This window comes from Lissotriton vulgaris, chromosome 2_2 (genome assembly GCF_964263255.1).
Source record: "Lissotriton vulgaris chromosome 2_2, aLisVul1.2, whole genome shotgun sequence".
NCBI classification, from domain to species: Eukaryota; Metazoa; Chordata; class Amphibia; order Caudata; family Salamandridae; genus Lissotriton; species Lissotriton vulgaris.
Window position 1 is genome coordinate 329,317,066 of NC_141688.1, and position 27,424 is coordinate 329,344,489.

Sequence of the window (27,424 nt, forward strand, 5' to 3'; positions counted from 1 at the left end):
AACAGTCACCCACGCTCTAGTCACGAGCCGACTGGACTACGGAAACACCCTCTACGCAGGTACCACCGCTAAACTCCAGAAGAAACTACAACGAATCCAAAACGCCTCAGCCAGGCTTATATTAGACATCCCACGCAACGAACACATCTCTGGTCACCTTAAAGACCTCCACTGGCTACCCGTCAATAAGAGGATCACTTTCCGACTGCTCACCCACGCACACAAATCACTCTACGACATCGGACCAGATTGCCTCAACTCCCGACTGTCCTTCTACACCCCCTCCCGCCAACTTCGCTCTTCCAACCAAGCCCTCGCCACTGTACCTCGCATCAACAAGACCACCATGGGAGGCAGATCCTTCTCATTCCTGGCTGCCAAAACATGGAACTCACTCCCCGCTTACCTTCGCCTCACCCAGAATCACCTAGCGTTCAGAAAGCAGCTTAAAACGTGGATATTTGACAAATAATCCTCCTTCCCTTCCTAAGCGCCTTGAAACCCTCTGGGTATGTAGTGCGCTATACAAATCTTATGACTTATGACTTAGAATCTGTTCCAAGATTGGAGTGATGGTCAGGCATGGTGGGGCAGAGGACAGAGTCTAATACTCAGAGATGCAACTAGCATTAGTGCAACAGGCACCGGGTCTCAAGAGTGGGAGGGGCTCAGAACACCCCATTTATCCTGAGCTGTGTTATTGCTGGATATATTTGCTCTTTTATAAGGGTCATATTTGGCGTGGAATATTAGCTGCAGAAAAAGTACTAAAGAAAATGGTCATCCAAACCCCCTGCACTCAGCCCGGACATTTCTGCTCCCTCAAAGTACGGACATAAAGTTTTGGAGGGGGGCCTACTTCAGAGCATTTTTCTAAGGGGGCTCACAGCAAAAAAAGTTTAGAGACCTCTGGTCTAGCCTCACCATGAGACAATCTGGCACCCACCATGTGAAAGCCTAGCTCCACCATGCATCGTGAGAGAGTAGCAACTCCATGAGAGTCTAGCCCCCATCGTGAGAGACAGGTTCTCTTGTGGTGGGGCTAGACTATCTCCCCACCACGAGAGAATCTAGCCCCCACCACAAAAGAACCTAGCCCCCACCACAAAAGAAACCAGCCCCCACCATGAGAGAGAATAGCTCAACCATGAGAGTCTAGCCCCACCATGCACCAAGAGAGAGTCTTGCCCCACCAAGAGAGAACCTAGCCCCCACCACGAGAGAACCTAGCCCCCACCACGAGAGAATCTAGCCCCCACCACAAAAGAACCTAGCCCCCACCACAAAAGAAACCAGCCCCCACCATGAGAGAGAATAGCTCAACCATGAGAGTCTAGCCCCACCATGCACCAAGAGAGAGTCTTGCCCCACCAAGAGAGAACCTAGCCCCCACCACGAGAGAACCTAGCCCCCACCACGAGAGAACCTAGCCCCCACCACGAGAGAGTATAGCTGTTGGACCCGGCCTCGTGGCGTGGTTTAACCGGACATTGAAGCCAACCTCGAAGCAAGTCAGGAGGAAATGAAACGCTGGTACGACCAGAATGCCACTCTGGTAGAGTTTCAACCGGGCCAGCAGGTCTGGGTGATGTCCCCGGTGAAACCCTGTGCCCTCCAAGACAAATGGACCAGCCCCTTTAAGGTTGTGGAGAGGAAGAGCCAAGTGACCTACTTGGTGGACGTCCAGTCCCCTCGGAACCCCCTTCGGGTCCTCCACGTGAATCGCCTCAAGCCTCACTTCGTGCGGACGGAGTTGAGCTTGCTCTTGGCCACCGACGACGGCGGGGAAGAGGAAACGGAGCCTCTTCCTGATCTCCTGTGTTCCAAAGAGAAGGATGGCTCCATAGAGGGAGTGAACCTCTCTCCCTCCCTCACTCCTCAGCAGCGTGAGGACTGCCGCCAGCTGTTGGGGCAGTTCTCAGATTTGTTTTCCCTAGTCCCCAGAATCACCGACTGGTGTGTCCACGACGTGGACACCGGAGACAGCCCGCTGGTGCGGCACCGGGCCTACCGAGTACCTGATCGAGTCCGGACCTGCATCCAGGCCGAAGTCTCAAAAATGCTCGCCCTAGGAGTGGTCGAGCCCTCCGACAGCCCCTGGGCCAGCCCAGTGGTGCTGGTCCTGAAAGCCACGGCCCCTGGAGCTGTCCCCGAACTTCGGTTCTGCATGGACTACCGGGGGCTCAACGCAGTCACCCGAGCAGACGCCCACCCCATTCCCCGTGCGGACGAGCTCATTGATCGCCTGGGGTCTGCTCGCTACCGGAGTACCTTCGACCTGACCTGCGGCTACTGGCAAATTGCGCTCACAAAAGGAGCCAAGGAGCGGTCTGCCTTCTCCACCCCGGACGGGCATTATCGCTTCCGAGTGATGCCGTTCGGGATGAAAAACGCCCCCGCCACCTTTCAGAGACTGGTGAACCGAGTCCTGGCTGGGCTGGAAGAGTTCAGCGCCGCATATCTGGACGATATTGCGGTGTTCAGTTCCCAATGGAGTGACCACCTCCGGCACCTCCGGAGGGTATTGCTAGCCCTGCGCCAGGCGGGCTTGACGGTGAAAGCCAGCAAGTGCCAAATTGGGCAGGGGTCAGTGACCTACCTAGGCCACCAGGTTGGAAGCGGGCAGGTCGCCCCGCTCCAATTGAAGATCGACGCCATCCTGGCCTGGGAGCACCCGACCACCCAGACCGAGGTCCGAGCCTTCCTGTGCCTCACCGGCTATTACCGGAGATTCATTAAGGACTACGGCAGCATAGTGGGTCCTCTCACAGAATTGACATCCAAGAGGCAGCCAAGCGCGTGCACTGGACCCCAGCCTGCCAAAAGGCGTTCGACGCCTTAAAGACCGCAATGTGTACTGCCCCCATACTATGAGCTCCGGACCACTCCAAAGAGTTTGTGGTTCAGACCGACGCCTCCGAACATGGCATAGGGGCCGTACTGCCCCAGCTCAATGAGGAAGGTATAGATCAGCCCGTGGCCTTCATCAGCAGAAGGCTACTGCCCCGAGAACAGAGATGGAGCACCATCGAACGATAAGCGTTCGCCGTAGTCTGGGCCCTCAAGAAACTCCGGCCCTACCTGTTCGGAACCCACTTCCGAGTGCAGACAGATCATCGACCCCAACGGTGGCTCATGCAGATGAGAGGGGAGAACCCCAAACTGCTGCGATGGTCAATCTCCCTCCAGGGGATGGACTTTACAGTAGAACACCGCCCTGGTACCGACCACGCCAATGCTGACGGCCTCTCCAGGTTCTTCCGCCTCAGCGAGGAGAATCCCCAAGAGGATGGGTAGTTCTCCCCGACCTTCAGCTGGGGGGGACGCGTGTTGGACCCGGCCTCGTGGCGTGATCACCCCTGAACCAGATAGCTTCCCCAGACCCTGAACCACCCGACCCTTCCCTTCCCGCCATGTTACGCATCCCCGACCCTGGGCTTCCCGTCCTCGTCCCCCATTTTCCTGACATCCGAGGCCGAGGCCCATGTCCATGCACCTAAAATGGCCTCCCCGGCCCCAGCCCGACCTCGGCCGTCGGCGCCATTCCCAGCCAGGGGGTAGAGCGCTCCCTGTGAGCAAGAGAGGGAGGAGTAGCTTGGTCACACCTTTCACCTCCCCTCGAGAGATGAGTTTCGATCACCCATCCGGCCTCCCCGGGGCTGGCTCCAGGCCTCCCGAGTGTCTGGGATCCACCCAGACCCTACTTCAAAGGATGAAAGGAGCCGCCGAAGCGGAACCCCCAACAACCAGCCTAGGTGCTAAGACCTCTGCCTGCGAGGACTCCGGACATCAAAGAAAGGGAGTCCTATATCAGGCGTGGCTCTGGGCCGACCAAACTAGTTGTATCCTGGACTACAAGAGCCCTGCTGACCTGGTCGTGGCTTCCCTACTATCCTAAGATCACTGTGAGCCCTGCTGATTCTATTGCGGCTCGAGAAACTGCCCTGGTCCGGCTGGACCCAAGATCCTCCCGTATCCCCCAGCTCGAGGATTGAGAGCTGTGCGCCGGATACCTTGACTTTTGAGACTGTCCCGCTACCCTATCCCTGCCAAGACTCTTTGAGCTCCGGCTCACCTGTACATAATACTCTGCGGATCATAAAGATCCTTCCTTATTTTGAAGAGATAAAGAATACGTTCTCTTAAAATCTCCAGTGTGGTGTCTCTCTGTGAAGTGGTGCTAGCGCAGCGGGTAATATTCTAGATTCGAGATCCTCGACCTGAGGGTCTCCCGCCAGTACTCGCTGTGTTCCTAGGAGAGGTGGGTCCTGGGGGGGGGGGGGGGGGGGGGGGGGGTCAGGTGCGAAATCTGTCCTCTCCTGAGATCAGCCCTCTAACAATAGCTCAACCATGGGAGAATATAGCTCAACCAGAAGAGTCTAGCCCCATCATGCACCAAGAGAGTCTAGCCCCTCCCATGAGTGACTCTAGCCCCACCGTGAGAGCCTAGCCCCACCGTGAGAGCCTAGCCCCACCGTTAGTGTCTAGCCCCCACCACAAGAGACTCTAGCCCCCACCATGAGTGACTCTAGCCCCCACCATGAGTGACTCTAGCCCCCACCACGGGTGATTCTAAACAAAATATCGCTCCCGAGCAAAAGACAAATTGACATTCAGTCCAATAAAGTTTTCAAATTCAAGATATTCTCAGGTAGTTTTATTCTTTATTTTCATGTTTCCTTTATACGCATCCCAACCGTAGATGTAATTTACATTAGTTTATGATAGTAAGTTAGTATAGATGGTATCACCAAAATGTAGCCAATAGCCACCACGTGTTAAATCTCGGGGAAAATCACCTGACAACTTCCTCAAGGCAAGCGCAAATCTCTGATAGGAGATGCACCACATTACAGGTAACACCTGTGTGTGATCCCATATAATATGGGTCTAAAAAATATATATCTTATGTACAATTTGCATCCTTCAAAGGTCGGACGTGTTCTTCTAACAAATATCTCGATCAGGCTTAAAATATGGTCCGGAAAAATGCAAGTAAAGTTATATCATATATCGGAGAGTACACCAGTCGCCAACGTGGGTTCATGCATTAGTGAAAAGAGCGACTCTAGGCCCCCACCGCGAGGGACTCCAGGCCCCCACCGCGAGGGACTCCAGGCCCCCACCGCGAGGGACTCCAGGCCCCCACCGCGAGGGACTCCAGACCCCACCATGAGGGTCTCCAGACCCCACCATGAGGGACTCCAGACCCCACCACGAGGGACTCCAGACCCCACCACGAGAGACTCCAGACCCCACCGCGAGAGACTCCAGGCCCCACCGCGAGGGACTCCAGGCCCCACCGCGAGGGACTCCAGGCCCCACCGCGAGGGACTCCAGGCCCCACCGCGAGGGACTCCAGGCCCCACCGCGAGGGACTCCAGGCCCCACCGCGAGGGACTCCAGGCCCCACCGCGAGGGACTCCAGGCCCCACCGCGAGGGACTCCAGGCCCCACCGCGAGGGACTCCAGGCCCCACCGCGAGGGACTCCAGGCCCCACCGCGAGGGACTCCAGGCCCCACCGCGAGGGACTCCAGGCCCCACCATGAGGGACTCTAAACCCCACCATGAGAGACTCCAGGCCCCACCATGAGGGACTCTAAACTCCACCATGAGAGACTCCAGGCCCCACCATGAGGGACTCCAGGCCCCACAGGCCCCACCATGAGGGACTCCAGGCCCCACCATGAGGGACTCCAGGCCCCACCATGAGGGACTCCAGGCCCCACCATGAGGATGAGGGACTCCAGGCCCCACCATGAGGATGAGGGACTCCAGGCCCCACCATGAGGATGAGGGACTCCAGGCCCCACCATGAGGATGAGGGACTCCAGGCCCCACCATGAGGATGAGGGACTCCAGGCCGGCCCCACCATGAGGATGAGGGACTCCAGGCCGGCCCCACCATGAGGGACTCCAGGCCGCCCCACCATGAGGGACTCCAGGCCGGCCCCACCATGAGGGACTCCAGGCCGGCCCCACCATGAGGGACTCCAGGCCGGCCCCACCATGAGGGACTCCAGGCCGGCCCCACCATGAGGGACTCCAGGCCGGCCCCACCATGAGGGACTCCAGGCCGGCCCCACCATGAGGGACTCCAGGCCGGCCCCACCATGAGGGACTCCAGGCCGGCCCCACCATGAGGGACTCCAGGCCGGCCCCACCATGAGGGACTCCAGGCCCCACCATGAGGGACTCCAGGCCCCACCATGAGGGACTCCAGGCCCCACCATGAGGGACTCCAGGCCCCACCATGAGGGACTCCAGGCCCCACCATGAGGGACTCCAGACCCCACCATGAGGGACTCCAGGCCCCATCATGAGGGACTCCAGGCTCCACCATGAGGGACTCCAGGCTCCACCATGAGGGACTCCAGGCTCCACCACGAGTGACTCTAGGCTCCACCACGAGTGACTCTAGGCTCCATCTCCAGACACAGGCCTCAGCCCCCCCCTCACTCCACAGATCATGAGTCCGTACCCCTATGGCCAGGCCTGCCAGCACGTGACACATCCTACCCAGGGGGCCCCAGGGAGGAACCACTCCCTCCAGAGGACGAGGCCCCCACTGGTTACCTGCTGACGCTCCCTTCATGTCTTCCACCCCCGGAACCTTCCTGCCAGACTCATACCGGAAGCGGCCGGCCGTGCAGTGTTCGGTTACGGACCGCTCACTTCCGGCTCCAGACCGCAGTGTCCTTGGTGATTTTTGTTGACATAGAAGAAGGACGGTTTGACTCCGCCCCCTGGACCTGCCCACCGCAAGAGGGCTGTCACAGGCCACGTACGTAACTTTCATGATGACACGGCATCTTAGGGTCAGGCGGAAAGTCACGCTTTTGTGCCTCCTCCGTTGCTCATGTTACTTCGACTCATGACTGGCTCTAACATGGACACCCGATTGACATTGCGCGTGCGCTCTACATGGCCCAGCTGCTGCGACGCCATTGTGGAACGGGATATTGGTGGTTGTGCAGGTTGTCCGTCCTCTACCTCGGTGCCTAGTGACTTTGAACATGGCGGCCTGCGTGAGGGGCTTGTTCCGGGGGGCAGGCAGAGGTGAGGAGGTCAGGGGGAGCCCGGGGGTGGGTAGGAGAGAGGGCCAGGCCCAGGGAGCGCCTCAGGAGTCACGGCGGCCCCCCCCCGTGCTCAGGGGGTCCTGGCTCTGGTCTTGCTCCTGCCCCGGGGTCTGTTTATTGATTATTATTTTTATTTATTTATGTAATGCATTTTTGTGCAGCGCGGCCTTTACTCAAAGTTGTCAGAGCGCTGCACAATAGAACCAAGACCAGTACATGAGGAGAATTTTACAAATGTTCACTCCTTGTCTGACCCCAGAGACTCGAGCCCCAGCAGGAGTGACCATGAGTCCATGCAGGAGGAGTGAGAGCTCCGCCCCCACTGGTGGGGGGGGGGTCTGTGTGTGACCCCCACCGGTGGGGGGGGGGGGGGGGGTCTGTGTGTGACCCCCCCCAGGCCCTGAGTCCATGCAGGAGGAGTGAGAGCTCCGCCCCCTCCGGTGGGGGGATTAGGGGGGGTCTGTGTGTGACCCCCCCCACCCACCCCAGGCCATGAGTCCATGCAGGAGGAGTGAATCAATCAATCAATCACGGCATTTGTAAAGCGCACTACTCACCCGGGAGGGTCTCAAGGCGCTGGGGGAGAAGGTATGTCACTGCTCGAACAGCCAGGTCTTGAGCTGCTTCCTGAAGGAGAGATGGTCTTGGGTTCGCCGAAGGTAGGTAGGGAGGGAGTTCCAAGTCTTGGCTGCCAGGTAGGAGAAGGATCTTCCTCCGGCGGTGGCTCTGCGGATGCGGGGAACGACCGCGAGGGCATGGCTGGTCGATCGTAGCTGGCGGGTGGGCGTGTAGAAGGTCATGCGGTTGTTGAGGTACTTGGGGCCCAGGTTGTGGAGAGCCTTGTGGGTGAGGAGTCTGAACGTGATCCTCTTGTTGACGGGAGCCAGTGCAGGTCCCTCAGGTGGCCGGAGATGTGGCTGTGTCGGGGGATGTCCAGGATGAGTCGTGCGGAGGCGTTCTGGATCCGCTGGAGTCTCTTCTGAAGTTTGGCTGTGGTTCTGGCATAGAGGGTGTTCCCGTAGTCCAGTTGGCTGGTGACGAGGGCCTGGGTAACAGTCTTCCTGGTTTCAGTGGGAATCCATCTGAAGATCTTGCGGAGCAAGTGCAGGGTGTTGAAACACGAAGATGAGACGGCGTTGACTTGTCTGGTCATCGACAGGGAGGAGTCCAAGATGAAGCCCAGGTTGCGTGCGTGGTCCATTGGCTTGGGAGTGGTGCCCAGGGGCCACCAGGAGTCGTTCCAGGCGGAGGGTGATGATCCCAGGATGAGGACTTCCGTCTTGTCTGAGTTCAGTTTAAGGTGGCTGTTCTTCATCCATTCGGCGACGTCTTTCATCCCTTCGTGTAGGCTGGTTCTGGCGGTGGTGGGGTCGTTGGTGAGGGAGAAGATCAGCAAGGTGTCGTCGGCGTAGGAGATGATGTTGAAGTTATGTTGGCGTGCAATGGCTGCGAGGGGGCTCATGTAGACGTTGAAGAGGGTTGGGCTGAGTGAAGATCCTTGTGGTACGCTGCAGATGACTTCGGTGGCCTCGGATTTGAACGGGGGGAGGCGGACTCTCTGGGTTCTTCCGGCGAGGAACGAGATGATCCACTCCAGTGCTTTCTCTCAGATTCCGACGTTGCTGAGGCGCTTCACTAGGGTGCGGTGGCAGACAGTGTCGAATGCTGCAGAGAGGTCCAGGAGGATGAGGGCCGCTCTTTCCCCGTTGTCGATCAGGGTTCTGATGTCGTCGGTTGCTTCGATTAGGGCGCTCTCGGTGCTGTGGTTGGACTGAAAACTGGACTGCGAGGGGTCGAGGGATCCGTTTGTCTCGAGGAAGGCGGTGAGCTGTCTGTTAACGGTCTTCTTGATGACTTTGGCCGGAAAAGGGAGGAGCGAGATGGGCCGGTAGTTCTTGAGGTCGGTGGGGTCCGCCGTTGGTTTCTTCAGGAGGGCGGTAAGCTCGGCATGCTTCCAGCTCTCCGGGAAGGTGGCGGTGTGGAAGGAGGAGTTGATGATGTCCCGGAGATGGGGTGCGATGATGGCGTCGGCTTTGTTGAAGACATGGTGTGGGCAGGGATCGGTTGGAGATCCGGAGTGGATGGAGTTCATCGTGCGGGTGGTGTCTTCGGTGCTGATCGGGGTCCAGTTGCAGAGGGTGGTGGTGGCGGGCGTTGGTTCGGTGGTGGGGTGCGTGGTCTGTGCGTCGAAGCTGTTGTGTATGTCGGCGATCTTGCGGTGGAAGAACGAGGCGAGTGAGTTGCAGAGGTCTTGGGAGGGAGTGATGTCGTTGTTTCCGGCGCTGGGGTTGGAGAACTCTTTGACGATGTTGAAGAGTTCCTTGCTGTCGTGGGCGTTGATGTCCAGACGTTCTTTGAGTGCCGACTTCTTGGTGGCGCGGGTCAGCTGGTGGTGTTTGCAGGTGGCGTGCTTGAGGGCAGTCCTGTTGTCTGTGGTCTGGTCGAGCCGCCAGGCTTTCTCGAGGGAGCGGCAGTACTTCTTGGAATCCTTGAGTTCGTCGGTGAACCGGGGGGTTTTCTTGCTGCCGGGTCTGCTGGGAGGGTTCTTTAGTGGTGCGAGGTCATCGGCGTTGGCGGTCAGCCACTTGGTGAGGTTGCTGGCTGCTTCGTTGGGGTCCGTTGTGCTGGTGGGAGTGCTCTGGCTGAGGGAGGCGGTGAGCTGCTCGGCGGTGATCTTGCTCCAGCGGGCAACCTGTTGCGGGTGGTGGTGGGTCGTATTTCTTCTGAAGCTGAAGTGAACGCAGCTGTGGTCGGTCCAGTTGAGTCTGGTGGAGTGGCTGAAGGAGATGTGTTTGCTGGATGAGAAGACTGAGTCAAGCGTGTGGCGGCGTAGTGGGTAGGGGTGTTCACCAGTTGCTTGAGTCCAAGGTTGGCAAGGTTGTCCAGCAGGGCGTTGGTGTTTCTGTCATTGTTGTTCTCCAGGTGGAAGTTGAGGTCTCCTAGGAGGATGTAGTCGGCGGAGAGAAAGGCGTGCGGGCTGATGAAGTCTGCAATGTCTTCGCTGAATTGTGTGCGTGGTCCCGGGGGTCTGTAGATGAGGGTGCCTCGGAGGGTGGTCTTGGGGTCGGTGTGTATCTGGAAGTGCAGGTGTTCGGCGGCGGTGAAGGTTTCGTCGGAGTCAGTCGAGATGCGGATGGTGTTCTTGTGTACGATGGCGATGCCTCCTCCCGTCTGGTTGATGCGGTCCTTCCGGGTGATCTTGTATCCGTCCGGGTTGGCAATGGCGATGTCGGGCGCTGAGGAGGCTTTCATCCAGGTCTCGGTGAGGAAGGCGACGTCCGGTTCTATTGCCCCCCACCGGTGGGGGTGGGGGGGATTAGTGGGGGTCTGTGTGTGACCCCCCCCAGGCCCTGAGTCCATGCAGGAGGAGTGAGAGCCCCGCCCCCACCGGTAGGGGTCTATTTGAGACCCGGCCCATGGGTGTCCAGGGATCATCGGTGGAGTGTGGACGCCCTCCGTGCAGGTGCTCCCCCTTTCCCTGGGGCGAGGGTGATATGGGGGGTAAGAGGGTGGACCTTTGGGGTGCCCACCGCTCGTTATCAATCAATCAGGGGTTTATAAAGTGTGCTACTCACCTGTGAGGGTCTCAAGGCGCTGCGGCCGGAGGGGGGGGGGGAGGGGCAGCTCCGGGTCAGTCGCAGAGCCAGGTCTTGAGGGTCTTACTGAAGGTGTCCAGGGTAGGGGAGTGTCTGATGTCGATCAGGATCTCGTTCCAGGTCTTTGCTGCGATGTGGGTGTAGGCCCTTCCGCTCGTTCTTGCTCTGCGGATGCGCAGAATTTCAACAAGGGCAAGGTCGACGGATCAGAGGTTTCTCTTGGGTGCGTAGAAAGACACTCTTTCGTTGAGGTATTGGGGGTCGGTGTTGTGGAGGGATTTGTAGGCGTGGGTGAGTAACTTGCAGGTTACTCTCTTCTCAACGGGGAGCCAGTGGAGGTTACCCGGGTGTTGGGTGATGTGTTCATGTCAAGGGACGGCGAGGACGAGAATGGCGGCGGTCAACTGTATCATCTAAAGCTTGCGGAGTAGAGACTTGTTGATGCAGGTGTAGAGAGAGTTCCCATAGTCCAGTCTGCTGGTTATGGGTGCGTTGGTGACGGTCTTCCTTGATTTGTGGGGGATCCATTTGAAGGTCTTTCGGAGAATGCAGAGTGTTGAAGCAGGTGGCGTTGGCCTGTCTGGCCATGGAGAGGGAGGTTATGTCTCCAGGAAAGACTGGTTCCGTTAGTATTTCCTTTTCAAACTATAATTGAGACAAATAGTGCAACTCTCAACTGATCTTATGCTGCGAAGCGTCGAAAAACAGACTTGTAGCACTATAAAACTGCTTCATAATGTTTGTGTGAAAAGGCTTTTGGACACCCACCTCCTAATTACAACACACAAGAGCAAGTCAAAGCCTTCAGCCTAAGCAAAGTACTAAAGTGACACCATCCTTGAAGCCACCTTCAGAAGCAGAACACTGTTCAAGACAAGCACAGCATCAGCGCTGCTTCTGGACACACCTGTTCCTCACTCCACAGAAAAGTGCAAAGCCACCGACCTTCTTCAGTGAGAAAATGCCGAAGATATGCCCGTGCCAAGCATGCTTCATCTTATACACCTACCTTTCCTGAAGAATTCCTCAGTGGTTGGCACCCACAGCCATCTGTCCCCAAGATCTGGCTGACCTAGTTACATTCCTCAAAGTCACTTCTCATGAAGATGTCTTACCCTTGACATCAAAGCTCTCCCTCAAGGCTGACTCTTAACACCGCTTACCCTTATCAATGCCTTCTTCACTCAAGATTTTTCATAGAAGCTCTCGAGACAGGCCAGATCCTCTCACTCCTGAAGAAACAAAAGGCCCTGATGACCTTCCCAACTACCACCACATCACTCACCCACCATTCATTGCCAAGATCATTCAGAAAGCAGTCTGTGATCTTCTTAAATATCACATTAGTGCTAACCATCTCCACCATAACTTCTACTCTGACGTCTGCTCATGCTGCGTCACAAAGACTGCTACAATACTGATTGTACAGGATGCCCTCTTAACCACAGATGAAAATGACCACTTCCTCTTGATATTGCTGGACCTCTCATCTGCCTTCCACACAGTGGACCACCCCGCCCTCACGCACACCCTGGAGTCTCAAATGGGATTAATTGCCATTCTCCTTCACTGGTCCTCATACCAGTTTGTCCACATGGGCACCTGCAGCTCATAACAAATCCCTATCACCTTTGAATTTCCCCAGGGTTCCATACTGTTCCTGGTCATCTTCAACTTGTACCTTCTACATGGAGCTGATTGGTGCTCTTATCACAGATAACCGCATCAAGATTGAGCAACCTGCTGATGATACACAAGTCTACTTTAAAGATTCCTCTGCTGCAGGCATCCAACGACTGAAACATTGCTTGTACATCGAGCCCCGATGCCCAGCACCTAACTGAGCAACCAAAAATATACTGTACAAACCAGGCTCAATGACCTGAACGTTGATGATTTCAAAACACAACTTATACTGGCTACAAAGTCATTTGGATTCACCCTGAACACTAACCTCACCTTCTAGGAGCACATTACCAAAAAAACAAAGACCACCTGATACCACCTCTCTTTTTTGAAGACAGTCAAACTGTTTCTTCCTGAAAGAGACTTCAGAACTGCTCTGCTCCTGTGTCTGGATGGTGGTAATATTCGATTCTGTGGACTCCACACTGACATTCCTTAAGGTCACCCTGCATGCTGCTGCACATCTTTTTTAGGGCCTGAAAAAATATATTCCTATCATCCTGATGGAACTCACGTGGCTCCCGTTGCCAGCTCGCACCATCTTCAATATCTGCTGCATCATTTACAAAGCCATCACAACCAGCTCTCTTACTTGCCTTCCAGACAAGTTCACCATCTCAGATGGCACTTGGCACACCCTCAGCCCGGACACCATCCGACTGCAGATTATGAAGTGTAAAAAAGAAAAATCAAGACAGCAGTCCTTTTCCATCTATGCGACCACAATCTGGGAAAAAACATCCTTGTTGCCATCAGAACTACCTCAACTCTGCTTCAATCTAGGAAAGAATTGAAGTCTCGCCTCTTTAAAGAACACTACATCGCAATGCGTTTATTACATGTCCTTACCCCTTCTTCCCCTCCATCACCTGTTGACTTTATGCTTTTATTTGAGCATGTACAGTGGTCTGCTGCCTTTTGACTAAGTTTGCTATATAGAAGTACCATATACATACACGTATCTATTTATGTAACACAAAGTTAGCCCAAGGGAGCTGGAAGCTTTTGCAATGGATGGATAAATGTACCAGAACAAATGGGAGTCAGTGCGGTAACCTAGGATAAATGTATTGATTTGTTAAGTGGAAGAATGTTGTTCTGTGGTCTGGAAAATCCTAGTGAGGGCTCCGGGCGCTGCAGGGGTTTGTTGACAGGCTAGAAGGGATGTGATAGATGAGTGTATTTGGTGAGGACACATACATGTTGGAATTGGTTGAGCTTCAGAGCGGTCCATAAAACAGAATGCTGTTTCCGCAAAGACCTTCAGTCTGGGGTGTTGTTTCTGGCCAGAGTACAGTCTGACTGTGGCTGATCCGGTGGACCTAGATCTCATGCCCTGGAACCTACGCCTGCACCCCTATACGCTCCTGCACCTCTTTCACTACAGCAAATCCAAATGCCCTTGTGTCTTGTTCACAAAGTGGACTTGCTGCCACCTTGGAGAGCTGCCGCCTTACAATGGGCGTTTAAATACAGGAAACAAATACCAAACTTCCATCGAGGAAATGTCCGATTTAGTTGGCGCTATTGTAGGAGTTTTATTCTTCTACTGTATGGTGGTGGATGGCATTTAGAAAAAAGGTTCACAGCAAAACGTTTCAGCTGTGGCTGTTTTGTGGCAGGTATTCTATATCAGCATGAACATCTGAAGGAGAGTGGAATCACCTATATATTTAAGTGAATACCGATTAAGGACTTAATTGAAGACACATGGGCATTTGGATATGCACACTGATTTAGCCCTCATTAAAGGTTAAATTGCAGTGTCACACCCCTTTTAATATACCAACCTAGGAGCTAAATACAATTGTTGGGGCCCACTAGCACAGTATTTTGAATCACTCACACTCACTCCATCACTATCTCACTCACACCACACATAGCCTTTCACAACTAAGTGCTCCTACGTAGTTCGCAAGTCGCAGCACGCCCCTTTTCGTAGAGAACTGGGATGGCCCCAATGATGAAGCATGTCACCGTGGGAAAACCCCGGTGAGTGAGGAGACACTAGAAAGACATTGTTCTTTCTTATTGGTTTGTTCTGACAAAATCTGATCAGTGACCATCACACAAGCTAGGTCTCTGAATCCAGTACATTGGGTTCCTACCGTTTTTGCTACATTACTTGGAGGCCGACCTAGCCTTGTTTATCCTCCTTCTCCCTTCTTTTTCTGCATTTGGATATGCCTCATTTTTAAATTCTCCATATTTTTGTTTAGGAATTTGCTGGATTTACCTCACTTTGTATTAGATTTCTTTGCGACTGTAATATGCACTAGTAGGATGACTGATGAGGGAGGTTAGATCCGGGCCTGTGTATTTTTGACACTCATTGTTTGTTCAGGTTCCTGAAGTATATTTAACTTGGGAAGCCTTTAAATTGCTTTCTTTTCTTATATATGCCCTGTCAACCCAACAAGCCTCATGCTCTCATCTACCCTGCACCCAGCATCCCTGGTCTATTCCTTGAGTTTATTTTATTTTTCCATCACACTGTTCAGCTAACACATCACTTTCTACGCTGCGAGGCGCCCTTGACCGATCATATCCTGGTGTGAGTGACATAGCTCCATCTTCATTAGGACTCATTTCTTCTCAGCTCCATTACTTGTAAGCCACTGGCAATACCTCAGACTGAGTTTATCATCATATTTTACTTACTCTGTGACCGAAGGCTAAACATTGCATCACATTTTGACCACTGCGGTTGACCTGGTGGTTAGAAGCATCAAGAGCAACTTTTGATTCTTCATTGAATTTTCCTAAGTGGAAGAGGTATGTTCATATATGGACTCATCCGTTGCTTTGTGAGACCCAAGCCACACCTACAGATGCGACCGTGTGTATCGTAGGTTTCTTGTCTTGCTTTGTGAGACCCAAGCCACACCTACAGATGCGACCGTGTGTATCGGAGGTTTCTTGTCTTGCTTTGTGAGACCCAAGCCACACCTACAGATGCGACCGTGTGTATCGGAGGTTTCTTGTCTTGCTTTGTGAGACCCAAGCCACACCTACAGATGCGACCGTGTGCTTTGGAGGTTTCTTGTCTTGCTTTGTGAGACCCAAGCCACACCTACAGATGCGACCGTGTGTATCTGAGGTTTCTTGTCTTGCTTTGTGAGACCCAAGCCACACCTACAGATGCAACCGTGTGCTTTGGAGGTTTCTTGTCTTGCTTTGTGAGACCCAAGCCACACCTACAGATGCGACCGTGTGTATCAGAGGTTTCTTGTCTTGCTTGGAGACCCAAGCCACACCTACAGATGCGACCGTGTGTATCGGAGGTTTCTTGTCTTGCTTTGTGAGACCCAAGCCACACCTACGGATGCAACCGTGTGCATCGGAGGTTTCTTGTCTTGCTTTGAGAGACCCAAGCCACACCTACAGATGCAGGGCTCGACAAATCCACTTGCCCGCTCGCATTTGCGAGGGAGAATGGATCAGGACGAGCTATTTTTAGGTCCTACTTGCCCTTTCTGGCGAGTAGGAAGTCAAACTAACTTTTGTCCTCTGTCTTTGAAAACAGAGCAAAAGTGACAAGATAACATGATTTAAAGGCACTTTTATTGCCCCTAAAGGGAATGAGCAATAAAGATGCCATTAAATCTTGTTATCTTGTCACTTTTGCTCCGTTTTCAGAGACGGAGGTCAAGTGGGTTGCCGTCAGGTCGAGGGGATTTTCCATGGTACTAGACCTGCAGGACTAGTACCATTTTTCGGATTTGTCGAGCCCTGAGATGCGACCGTGTGTATCGGAGGTTTCTTGTCTTGCTTTGTGAGACCCAAGCCACACCTACAGATGCGACCGTGTGTATCGAAGGTTTCTTGTCTTGCTTTGTGAGACCCAAGCCACACCTACGGATGCGACCGATGCGACCGTGTGCATCGGAGGTTTCTTGTCTTGCGCATAGTGCCATGTTCTAAAAGTTTGTGTCAGACTGCTTCATTGAGGGTGGAATTGGGCAAATATGCATAGCTTAGTTTCTTTTCTATTGTGGTCTAGATACTTTAGCCACTGACAGAAAGTGCTGTACTTGGACATTCTTATTGGTGCAGAACTATCAGCTCAAGCATTTGTAGACCTTAGTTCTTTTGAGGTACGAGTTGCGAAACAGGTGAACACCTGTTCATTAGGAAAAATCAAGTGTCTAAGGAATAGGCCGCTTATGGGTGTGAGGTTTGAGATCGGGTTAATACTTCCCAAGTGTGCCTTCTCTATGTGAAGTTCGGTGAAAGGAGATTTGTGGCCTCATTTTTTGCACACATGGCTAAGACTGTAACCAAGCATTTAGTCAAAAGAGAAATGTCGCATTTGTGAATGTGCACAGTTCGTTAGAATGAAGATCCATCTTGTTCATATTTATGGTTCAATTATTTTTATTGCTGTTATTTAAACAAAAAACAAATACTAATGCCAAAAAGTGACCTGGCACAATTCTGGCCTACGCAGAGCCCGGCAGTAAAAACATGCAAGCCAGCATCTTATGTATTAACAAACTATCCAGGTGTCCTCGGTTCAACCCTGTTCTAGCTTCGGGAAATTTTGTCAATGTCAAGGATATCTTTACTGCTTTGGGGATTTTGGCGCCTCCAGTAAACGGAGTAGGCGCAAGTATCTGGGGCACGTGAGTTCACAACATTCTTGCGTCAATAGGGTCAGACAGGGAAGCCAAAACTCACGACAGTCCACACCTTTTCCTGCTAGTGTAAGAGTCATTTTTTCCATTCCCAAGATGTGCCATAGACGTGTTAGCCAGCCTGTGTGCATGGGGATTTGGTGGGTTCTCCAGTGTATGAAAATGTTTTGCATGGCAGCACCCAGAGCTATGCCAATCAAGCTTCCTTTTCTAAATTTCAGTGGGTCGGGTACCCCCAGCAAAATGTGTGTGGGAAATCTGTGAGAAAGTGCCATCTTACTTGCATTGGTATGCCCCCACTTGTTTCTGAACTGCTGATGTGCTTTGACTTAGTGTGCCCTGGGCTCCTGCCAACCTGGTATCTAGGGCCTGTGTTCCTTCCCTAAAACTGTGTTGAAACTAAAACCTAATCGGCATCTCTGGCCACCTGTCAGCCCCTAGTAAATGGTACCCTAGACACCAAGGGCATGCTGACCAGAGAAGACCCCTGAGGGCTGCAGCACTTATTGTGCCACCCTCAGGGGCCCTGTACCCGGACACCCACACACTGTCTTTGCAGGCTGAGTGTCTGAGTACAGAACCAAACAAAGAGTCGACATGGCACACATCCCTGTGTGCCATGCCCACAGAACCCATTGCCCTGGCATACTTCAGTCACCCCTCTAGCTGGGTGCCCTATGCCAGAGGTGTGGGCACAGGTGCATGAGCCCTGTGCCCCTACAGTACCCAGGGCCAATTCTGAGCACTGTAAGTGCAGTGATGCCATTAAGGGTATATGGTGCTGGGAGGATGTCATTATGAACTCCACAGCACCATAATGGCTACACTGAAGACTGACAAGTTTGGTACCAAATTTCTCAGCACATTAAACCCGCACTGATGCCAGTGTGGGATTTAATATAAAACGCACCAGAGGGCATCTTAGAGATGCCCCCTGAAAACCTAACCTACAATCCACGCCTGTGCCTGGGTAGGACAGCCCCGCTCTCCTGGGCCTGAAACAATGCACATCCTGGGCGAGGTGCTAGGTCTCCTCACCCAGGATGGGCAGGGGAAAGCTTCAAAGGCATGTTGCCTTGGTGAGCTTCCCCAGACCATTTGCTGTACCCAGCAACCAGCCCCCACCAGTCCTGACCCCCACTCTGGCAGGAAGACTGGCGGGAAAAACTACGTCAGGAAGGGGGGTGTGCCAACCTGTGCCAAACCCACCCCTCAGGTGGGGGAGACGAGGTGAAGCACAACCCCGGGCTCCGGCCATCTTGAAGATGGGGAGCCCTGCCCAATCCCAGCTAGGCTCCTGCCCCCCTCCCACAGGAGAGGAGCCGGCTAGGGGGTTGTAAAAAGGTGTCTGGGTAGGAGGAAGAGGAGCCACCCTCAAATGACTGGTGGGTTGTTGACTCTGCTTCTCCCCCCCCCCCTTCAATTACTCCAGAACGATTGGTGTTCGGACCAACATCCCCTCCTCAAAATAGCCATAAGCGGACACGGGAGACGGCTCCTTTAATTGGACATATCTGGAGGATGAAGGCCCTCCCCCATCTGTCGTAGGCACCACAGGATTGGCCAAAAGAGCAGAAGAACAGTGTTCAGCGTGTGACGACACCCAGGAGGGAGACAGAGTTGGATATTCGGAGCAAGACGAAGGAGGCTGTTTTCGGAACGAGGGAGGAAGACGCGCTCGCTAAGAGAGCAGAGAAGCCAGGAGGCCACCGTCCACACGAAGCGACGTGCCACACTCCTGAGGGAGGAGTGTGGCTGAAGCAGGTACGGAGCCGGTTCGCAGGCCTCACCAAGTGGTTCACAGCCTTTGAGAGGGCTTGTTATATCAGAAGACTAAAGAAACCTCTCTGAAACCTCTGGGAACTGTTTTCTGGTAACTGCAGAGACAGGCTTCTGGCCCTTTCTGGGCCAGATGCAGGGTCCTACGACCTCATGAAGATAACTCTGATTGAGGGATTTGGACTCACTACTGAGGATTAGATTCAGGGGGGCTCACAAAACCCAGACCCAATCCTGGACAGATTTTGTAGACTACTCAGTAAAGACACTGGATGGTTGGTTAACTGGACACAATGTGCATGACTTTACTGGACTTTATAATTTGTTTATGAAGGAACACATTTTGAGTAATTGCACAAATGAAAAGTTGCATCAGCATTTGGTAGACCTAGGTCTAATTTCTCCCTAAGAATTGGGATAGAAGGCAGACCACTGGGTGAAGATTACGGTGACAAGGACATCCACTGGTGGGTCCCAAACTACTCCCTATGTGCCTCAGCCCTATAGGGGAAGAAACTTTGATCCTAACAAGGTCTATTGTAACAACTGTAAGAAGTTGGGACATTTAACTGTAGACAAGAACTGCCCCTACCACAAAGCCCACAAGGCACCCGCTACAGCTACTCCAGGGACGGTGCATCTACAGATGGGATCAGAGGATTGCCCAGAGCAAATCTGGGAATACACTCAAGCTAGTCTAGTCTTCTTGGGGGAAATGGAGTTTGCCACTGTAGCTGGTTGGCCACCCAACTGTAACAAGTACTTGCAATACCCCTCCATTAACGGAATGTAGAAGCCCTGAGGGATACATGTGCCAGTATCACTATGGTGAAGGAAATGCTGGTTTCCTAAAGAGCAATACTTGATTGGGAAAAGTACCCAGTCACCAATGCTGACAGCATTACCACCCAACACCCTATGGCTGTGGCGACATTAGGTCGGGGGAGGTTACTTGCCTGAAACTAGTAGTGGTCTCTACACAATTGCCAGCTGACTGTCTACTTGGAAATGATCTGGAAACCTCCGCCTGGGCTGAGGTTGAGCAAGTAACCCATGCAGCCATGCTAGGTATCCCTAGACTGGTGTGTGTGCAAACCAGAGCCCAGAGTAAAAAGAAGGGTGAACAAGTGGGTTTGGAGCCTGAAAATATGGCCCAACCAACCAAGAGAAAAAGCAAGAAGACTGGGGGACCAGCTTCAACACAGCAGACCTCTCAGGACCCCTCTCCACAGGGAGAGGACTTGGAAACCCTAGGGGGAACTGAGCCCATGGAGCTTGAGCCTTACCAGGTTGAACTCTTGGGCCCAGGGGGACCCACTAGGGAAGAGCTGTGCCAGGGTCAGCGAGACTGCCCCACTCTTGAGAGCCTGAGGCAGCAAGCTGCTGCAGAGGCAAAGGGAGATGTCAGTGGTACCCACAGAGCTTATTGGGAAGAGGGATTACTGTATGCTGCGGCATGAAACCCCAATCCTGGAGCTACCAGGAGAGTGGTAGTGCCACAGAAGTACAGGGAGTTACTCCTAACTTTAGCTCATGACATCCTCCTAGCATGACATCTGGGGCAGACCAAACTTACTTGAAAAAGGCTAGTTAGCCATGTCTACTGGCCCCAGATGAACCAAAAAGCAAAGGAGTTTGTGAGCTCCTGTGTTACCTGTCAGGCCAGTCGCAAGACAGGTGGCAAACCAAAGGCCTCCCTGATATCACTGCCAGTGGTGGGGGTACCCTTTGAAAGGGTAGGTGTGGACATTGTGGGTCCACTAGAACCTCCCACAGCCTCAGGGAACAAATTCATTCTAGTAGTAGTGGATCATGCTACTAGGTACCCTGAAGCAATTCCCCTTAGGGTTACTACAGCTCCTGCAGTTGCCAAGGCCCTCCTAGGTGTCTACAACAGGGTAGGGCTTCCCAAGGAGGTGGTTTTCAGACAGAGGTTCCAACTTCATGTCTGCTTACCTGAAACATATGTGGAAGGAGTGTGGGGTGCAGTACAGGTTTACTACACCATACCGTCCGCAAACTAATGGCCTTGTTAAGAGATTCAAGCCATTGAAAGGTATGGTCGTGGGACTCCCTGAAAAACTCAAAAGGAGATGGGATGTCCTGTTGCCATGCCTGCTTTTCGCTTCGAGAAGTGCCTCAGAAGGGAGTAGGGTTTCCCCCCTTTGAACTTCTGTTTGGTCACCCTGTAAGGGGACCACTTTGCTTGTGAAAGAGGGGTGGGAGAGGCCTCTCCAAGAGCCCAAACAAGACATTGTGGACTATGTGCTTGGCCTAAGGTCCAGAATGGCTGAGTACATGGATAAGGCTTCCAAAAATCTTGAGGCCAGCCAGGAGCTGCAGAAGCACTGGTGTGACCAAAAAGCTGCCATGGTGGAATTTCAACCTGAGCAACAGGTGTGGGTTATGGAGCCAGTGGCACCAAGGGCTCTCCAAGACAGATGGAGTGGCCCTTACCCTATCCTGGAGAAAAAGTGAGGTCACTTACTTAGTAGACCTGGGCACCAGCAGGACACCCAAAAGGGTTATCCTTGTGAACCGCCTCAAACTCTACAATGACAGGGCTGACCTCACCATGCTGATGGTGACTGATGAGGAACAGGAAGCAGAGAGTTAACCTCTCCCTGATCTCCCCTCCTCCAGCCAAAAAGATGGGTCAGTGGATGGAGTAGTCTTTTCAGACACCCTCACTCCCCAACAGCAGACTGACTGCAGGCAAGTCTTGCAACAGTTTGCTAGTCTCTTTTCCTTGACCCCTGGTCTGACCAGCTGGTGTACCCATGATGTGGACACTGGTGACAGTAACCCTGTCAAAAACAAAATCTACGACAATCAGACCAAGTCAAGGAAAACATCAAAGCTGAAGTCCGCAAGATGCTGGAGCTAGGAGTGATTGAACCCTCTGAGAGCCCAATGGCTAGCCCAGTGGTGCTGGTCCCCAAACCTCATCAACAGGGTGGAAAGAGAGAGATGAGGTTCTGTGTGGACTATAGAGGGGTAAACTCTGTCACCAAGACAGACGCTCACCCCATTCCAAGAGCAGATGAGTAGATAGACAAGCTAGGGGCAGCCACATTCCTAAGTACCTTTGACTTAACTGCAAGGTACTGACAGATTAGCATGGCCCCAGGAGCCAAAGAAAAGACCGCATTCTCTAACCCTGATGGGCACTACCAGTTTACTGTGATGCCTTTTGGGTTAAAGAGTGCCCTGCCACCTTCCAGAGGTTGGTGAACGAAGTCCTGACTGGATTGGGGACCTTTACTGCAGCATATCTTGATATTGCTGTCTTCAGCTCCACCTGGCAGGATCACCTGATCCACCTTGGGAAGGTCCTACAAGCCCTGCAATCTGCAGGACTAACTATCAAGGCATCCAAATGCCAGATAGGGCAGGACACTGTGGTGTACATGGGCCACCTTGTTGGAGGCCAGGTCCAACCCTTACAGCCTAAGATCCAGAGCATCCTGGACTGGGCAGCTCCAATCACCCAGACCCAAGTCAGGGCATTCCTTGGTTTGACTGGATACTACAGGAAGTTTATGAAGGGATATGGGTCCATTCTGACTCCCCTCACAGAACTCCCCTCGAAGAAAATGCCCAAGAAAGTGAACTGGACTGTTAGCTGCCAAAAGGCTTTTGACACTCTGAAAGAAGCAATGTGCTCAGCACCCATTCTAAAAGCACCAGACTACTCCAAGCATAGTGCAGACTGATGCCTCAGAGCTGGGGATAGGAGCGGTCCTCTCCCAGATCAATGAGGAAGGCCAACACCAACCTGTTGCTTTTATAAGCAGGAGGCTCTCCCCAGAGAGCAGCGTTGGAGTGCCATTGAGAGGGAGGCCTTTGCTATAGTTTAGTCCCTGAAGAAGTTGAGGCCCTACTTGTTTGGAACTCACTTCCTGATTCAAACTGACCACAGACCTCTCAGATGGCTAATGCAGATGAAAGGGGAAAATCCAAAACTACTGAGATGGTCCATCTTCCTACAGGGAATGGACTTTGAAGTGGAACACCGACCAGGGACTGCCCATGCCAATGCAGATGGACTTTCCAGGTTCTTCCACTTAGACAATGAAGGTTCCCTAGGGCAAGGCTAGTCTCGTGATCTTTCGGGTGGGGGGGCGGGAAGGGGGTGAGAAAGTGCCATCTTTTTTGCATTGGTGTGCCCCAACTTTTTTCTGAACTGCTGATGTGCTTTGACTGAGTGTGCCCTGGGTTCCTGCAAACCAGGTACCCAGGGTCTGTGTTCCGTCCCTAAAACTGTGTTGAAACTAAAACCTAATTGGCATCTCTGGCCACCTGTCCACCTGTCAGCCCCTAGTAAATGGTACCCTAGGTACCTAGGGCATGGTGACCAGAGAAGACCCCTGAGGGCTGCAGCACTTATTGTGCCACCCACAAGGGACCTGTACCCTGACACCCACACACTGCCTTTGCAGGCTGAGTGTCTGAGTACAGAACCAAAGAGTCGACATGGCACACTGTGCCATGCCCACAGAACCCACTGCCCTGGCATACTTCAGTCACCCCTCTAGCTGGGTGCCCAATGCCAGAGGTGTGGGCACAGGTGCATGAGCCCTGTGCCCCTACAGTACCCGGGGCCATTCCTGGGCACTGTAAGTGCAGTGATGCCATTAAGGGTATATGGTGCTGGGAGGTTGTCATTATGAACTCCACAGCACCATAATGGCTACACTGAAGACTGACAAGTTTGGTACCAAATTTCTCAGCACATTAAACCCGCACTGATGCCAGTGTGGGATTTAATATAAAACGCACCAGAGGGCATCTTAGAGATGCCCCCTGAAAACCTAACCTACAATCCACGCCTGTGCCTGGGTAGGACAGCCCCCGCTCTCCTGGGCCTGAAACAATGCACATCCTGGGCGAGGTGCTAGGTCTCCTCACCCAGGATGGGCAGGGGAAAGCTTCAAAGGCATGTTGCCTTGGGAGGTTGTCATTACGAACTCCACAGCACCATAATGGCTACACTGAAGACTGACAAGTTTGGTACCAAATTTCTCAGCACATTAAACCCGCACTGATGCCAGTGTGGGATTTAATGTAAAATGCACCAGAGGGCACCTTAGAGATGCCCCCTGAAAACCTAACCTACAATCCATGTCTGTGCTGAGTGGCTGCTGGACCCCTGGGTAGGAGAGCCCCCGCAACAATGCACATCCTGGGCAAGGTGCTAGGTCTCCTCCCCCAGGATGGGCAGGAGGAAGCTTCAAAGGCATGCTGCCTCGGTGAGCTTCCCCAGACCATTTGCTGTACCCAGCAACCAGCCCCCACCAGTCTTGACGCCCACTCTGGCGGGAAGACTGGCAGGAAAAACTACGTCAGGAAGGGAGGTGCCAACCCCACCCCTCAGGTGGGGGAGACGAGGTGAAGCACAACCCCGGGCTCCGGCCATCTTGAAGATGAGGAGCCCTGCCCAATCCCAGCTAGGCTCCTGCCCCCCCTCCCACAGGAGAGGAGCAGACTAGGGGGTGTACTCACCCCAAGACAGGAACCCATTGGTCACTGTCCTTGCCCTACCCGTGACTAGAAAAAATGGTTCGGGGTTCTGCCCACCTCACCCTCCCGTACCTGAGCAGGAGACATCCAAAGATGAAAAAGAAGAAACAAATGGTACTGAAGGTATCAATCCACTTTTAATTATCAAACAAGAAACAATTAATTGTCTTGTGATTTGCGAATTATACGCAGCGTAATTGTATATTAATTCATATACACATATGAGCGAACAGCCAGAGAGGCACAATGTAAACAAATAACACAGTCTATATACAACACATCACATGTAGATTATATACAAATACACAAAACACTATACAATACCAAAAACACTTCTCTGTACCCTTGAGACAAAAAAATTATATATATACACCAATTTACATATGTACCACCTCCTTAATTTGGGGTGGAGTACACAACAAAATGGTAGTCCCAAAAAGAAAGCACCAGGGGGTTAACTTATCAACCCAGCCTACATTTGTTTTGGTGCACCTAGGAAAAAATCCAATCTTCCTTAAATTTTTACAGGGGACTCCTACCTGTAACGTCCCTAAATTCAGAATTTAGGTGTTTCCTGAACCTTCATTCCTTAGAACCCGAGAAGAAAAAAAGATCAAGAAGGAGACCCGCCGTGCAGCTGCTAACCACAGGACGACAACAACTGACTTGGCCCCAGCCCTACCTGCCTGTTGATCCTGGAACCTGCTCCTGCCTAATCCCGGCGACTCCTGCGTACAGCAACCTTGGGACACCCAGAGGACCTGCCTGCCTTGACCCTCTTAAAGACTGGGACTCCCATCAGCAGAGGCTCTGCTGCAACAACCCCCCTGGTGCCAGCCAGGAAGCTCCGGACCAGCCCACTCTGCACCCGCCGAGCCCAACCGAAAAAAGACCACAAGGACGTCCCCCCGGCGACTGGGACCCAAAGTCCAGTGCCCAAAGACCCTCCTCGACGAACCAGACAACGCCTGCAGACTCAGAACCAGGGGCCACCCCAACCGCAACCAGCTGAGGGTAAGCTTTTCTGACACCCAAAGACACCCTTGCGCCCTACAGCCCCCTGTGCTTCCTTTTGGGGTACCTACCTGTGCTCCAAGATCCCAACTTACCTCTTGAAGTGCTGGTCGCCCCTGGAGAGTCTCCGTCCCCGAGCCTGCAGCTTTTGTTCCCCTTTGACCTTTCCCATTGGATAACATTGAGCGCCCAACGGCTCAAAAGCACCCTGCACCCTGCCGCCTGAGTGCCGCTGGCTGTGCCACCTTTGTCCTATCCTACGTCCCCCCTTGCCCTGACCAAGTGATCAGGAGCTCAGCTCCCATAGCCGCGTTGCCTGCTAGGCTGGGAACGGAAAGCAGCCCTGGCAAATTTCTGAAGACCAGACCCCGTCCGGCGCGTAGCGAGCGCAGCGAGCGATCCTGACCGCTGCTAGGGGGGTTTTGGGGTCGTTCTCCCCCCAAGAAAAGTTTGGAAAACAACAGACCAAAATGGTGAATTCCAGGGCAGGGCATGATAGCACTCACTTTAGTTGAAACAGAAAGACTTTGCAGTATTTACCATTGTTGGCACAGCCAGTGCTGTGTATCTCTGGACACGTCATTCCACAGAGAATAACACATGAGTTTTTGGGGGTGCTTGCAAATGCTGCTCTGAGTCATCTCAGGTTTCTGTGCTGCTTCTGAACCCCACTCAGTTTATTCAAGTTACTTCTTGAATGTCAGTGGGAGCACTGCACATGGCGGGGAGTCATAGACACCCAAGATGCAAAGCATGCATGTGTCTCCAAAATTTGGGAGTGGACATACGAGAATTTCATGGTATTGAAACGGAGAGGTATTGAAAACATTAATTATAATATTGTTTAAAAACCCATGTGCCTAAGTGAGAGTCAAAACAACAATTTGAGATTGATTTGGGTTGTGCAGAAGTACAACGATGAACATGAACAATACAGACTAATTCTGGACCGCACAGTTAGTGTGGAAGCTTATTTAGGCAACACTAACAGGCTGCCTGCCTTAGTTGATCTCAGTTTAATACTCCCACCCTCCCAAACTTCTTCACCCCACCCAACAATAATACAACCAATTCAATCCATAAAAACCTCTCAGCAAACCACCAGCCATGCACTTGCTCCACACCGACAACCCTATTCCAGCTTCCCTGTCCCGAGACTTCAAGCACCGTCCAACTGTCCTCCGGTGAAAGAAGAGCATGGGTGGGCGCACCCAAAAATCCAGACCCTTACTAAGGTTAGGTTATCAGCCACCAAGTTGACCTAATCACAACACCCCTACCCATCCCTAGCATGCGGCCCTCACCCCCTCCTACCGACATAGCCCAAAAACACCAGCAGTCCTCCTGGACTGAACCACTAGCCTAAAAATGCCTTGGGGGGGCATACCTCCCTGGTCGGCTGCCCCCCAAGCCCTACTGGGGGAGAGGGTACAGCACTGATGGCCGAAGTTAGAAAAAAGGCACTTAAATGAAGCAGGTGCTCATCACAAACACATTATAGCACCCTAGGCAAATTGCCTTACATAACTATCCACCTTTATACATGAATAACACCTACTGCTCGTCCTACCGCCACCAGTAATTTTACTCCCACACTTCCCTTAACTTGCCTGTCTGTTCCTGCATCTGTACTCTCCATCCTAAACCTAACCAACTAACTTTGATTCTTAAAACTGTAAACCTTCAAGTTCCTGCCTTCTGCAAGTATAAACTCTCTCCAACCCCCACTTTCAAACTGTTTCGTGGGGACAAGAGCAATAAAAGTGATTCGAACAATGATGAAAACGTCTTTGCAAACCACCGCTCAGGAAAACTCCCTCATTGAAAGTTTTTCAGCCTACCCTCTCTGCAATATGTTTCCCCTACTGAGTTCCTAGTGTGCCCCAATATTGTTGCCCACCACCTGACACCAGAGCTCACCCCACGGCTTCCCGTAACTGCAGCAAATAGAGATTCATGCCCATGGCAGACAAGTGTGCACCATCATGTCTGATTTGCCCGGTGCCCAGCATTACCAGTCCGGCCCTGGGCGTCACTAGACTCTAGACCTAAAAGTACAAGAAGGCAAAATCTAAAGGCAGACCATTTCTAAATGTGTGCTGAGAATCT

At 52.8% G+C, this 27,424-nt stretch overlaps 2 protein-coding genes across 2 annotated transcripts in view; one reads left to right on the forward strand and one right to left on the reverse strand.

The window, feature by feature from the left end:
- The window catches only part of KBTBD4 (kelch repeat and BTB domain containing 4), a 118,082-nt gene extending 111,370 nt beyond the window's left edge, over positions 1–6,712 (reverse strand). The window contains exon 1 of the mRNA XM_086959743.1: positions 6,578–6,712. Within this exon, the coding sequence (XP_086815869.1) occupies positions 6,578–6,596 (19 nt within the window). The 5' untranslated portion in view covers positions 6,597–6,712. The remainder of the gene's footprint in view (positions 1–6,577) is intronic.
- Positions 6,713–6,948: 236 nt separating this feature from the next.
- The window catches only part of NDUFS3 (NADH:ubiquinone oxidoreductase core subunit S3), a 141,598-nt gene continuing 121,122 nt past the window's right edge, over positions 6,949–27,424 (forward strand). Inside the window, exon 1 of the mRNA XM_086959746.1 lies at positions 6,949–7,060. Coding sequence (XP_086815872.1) covers positions 7,018–7,060 — 43 coding nt within the window. The 5' untranslated portion in view covers positions 6,949–7,017. The remainder of the gene's footprint in view (positions 7,061–27,424) is intronic.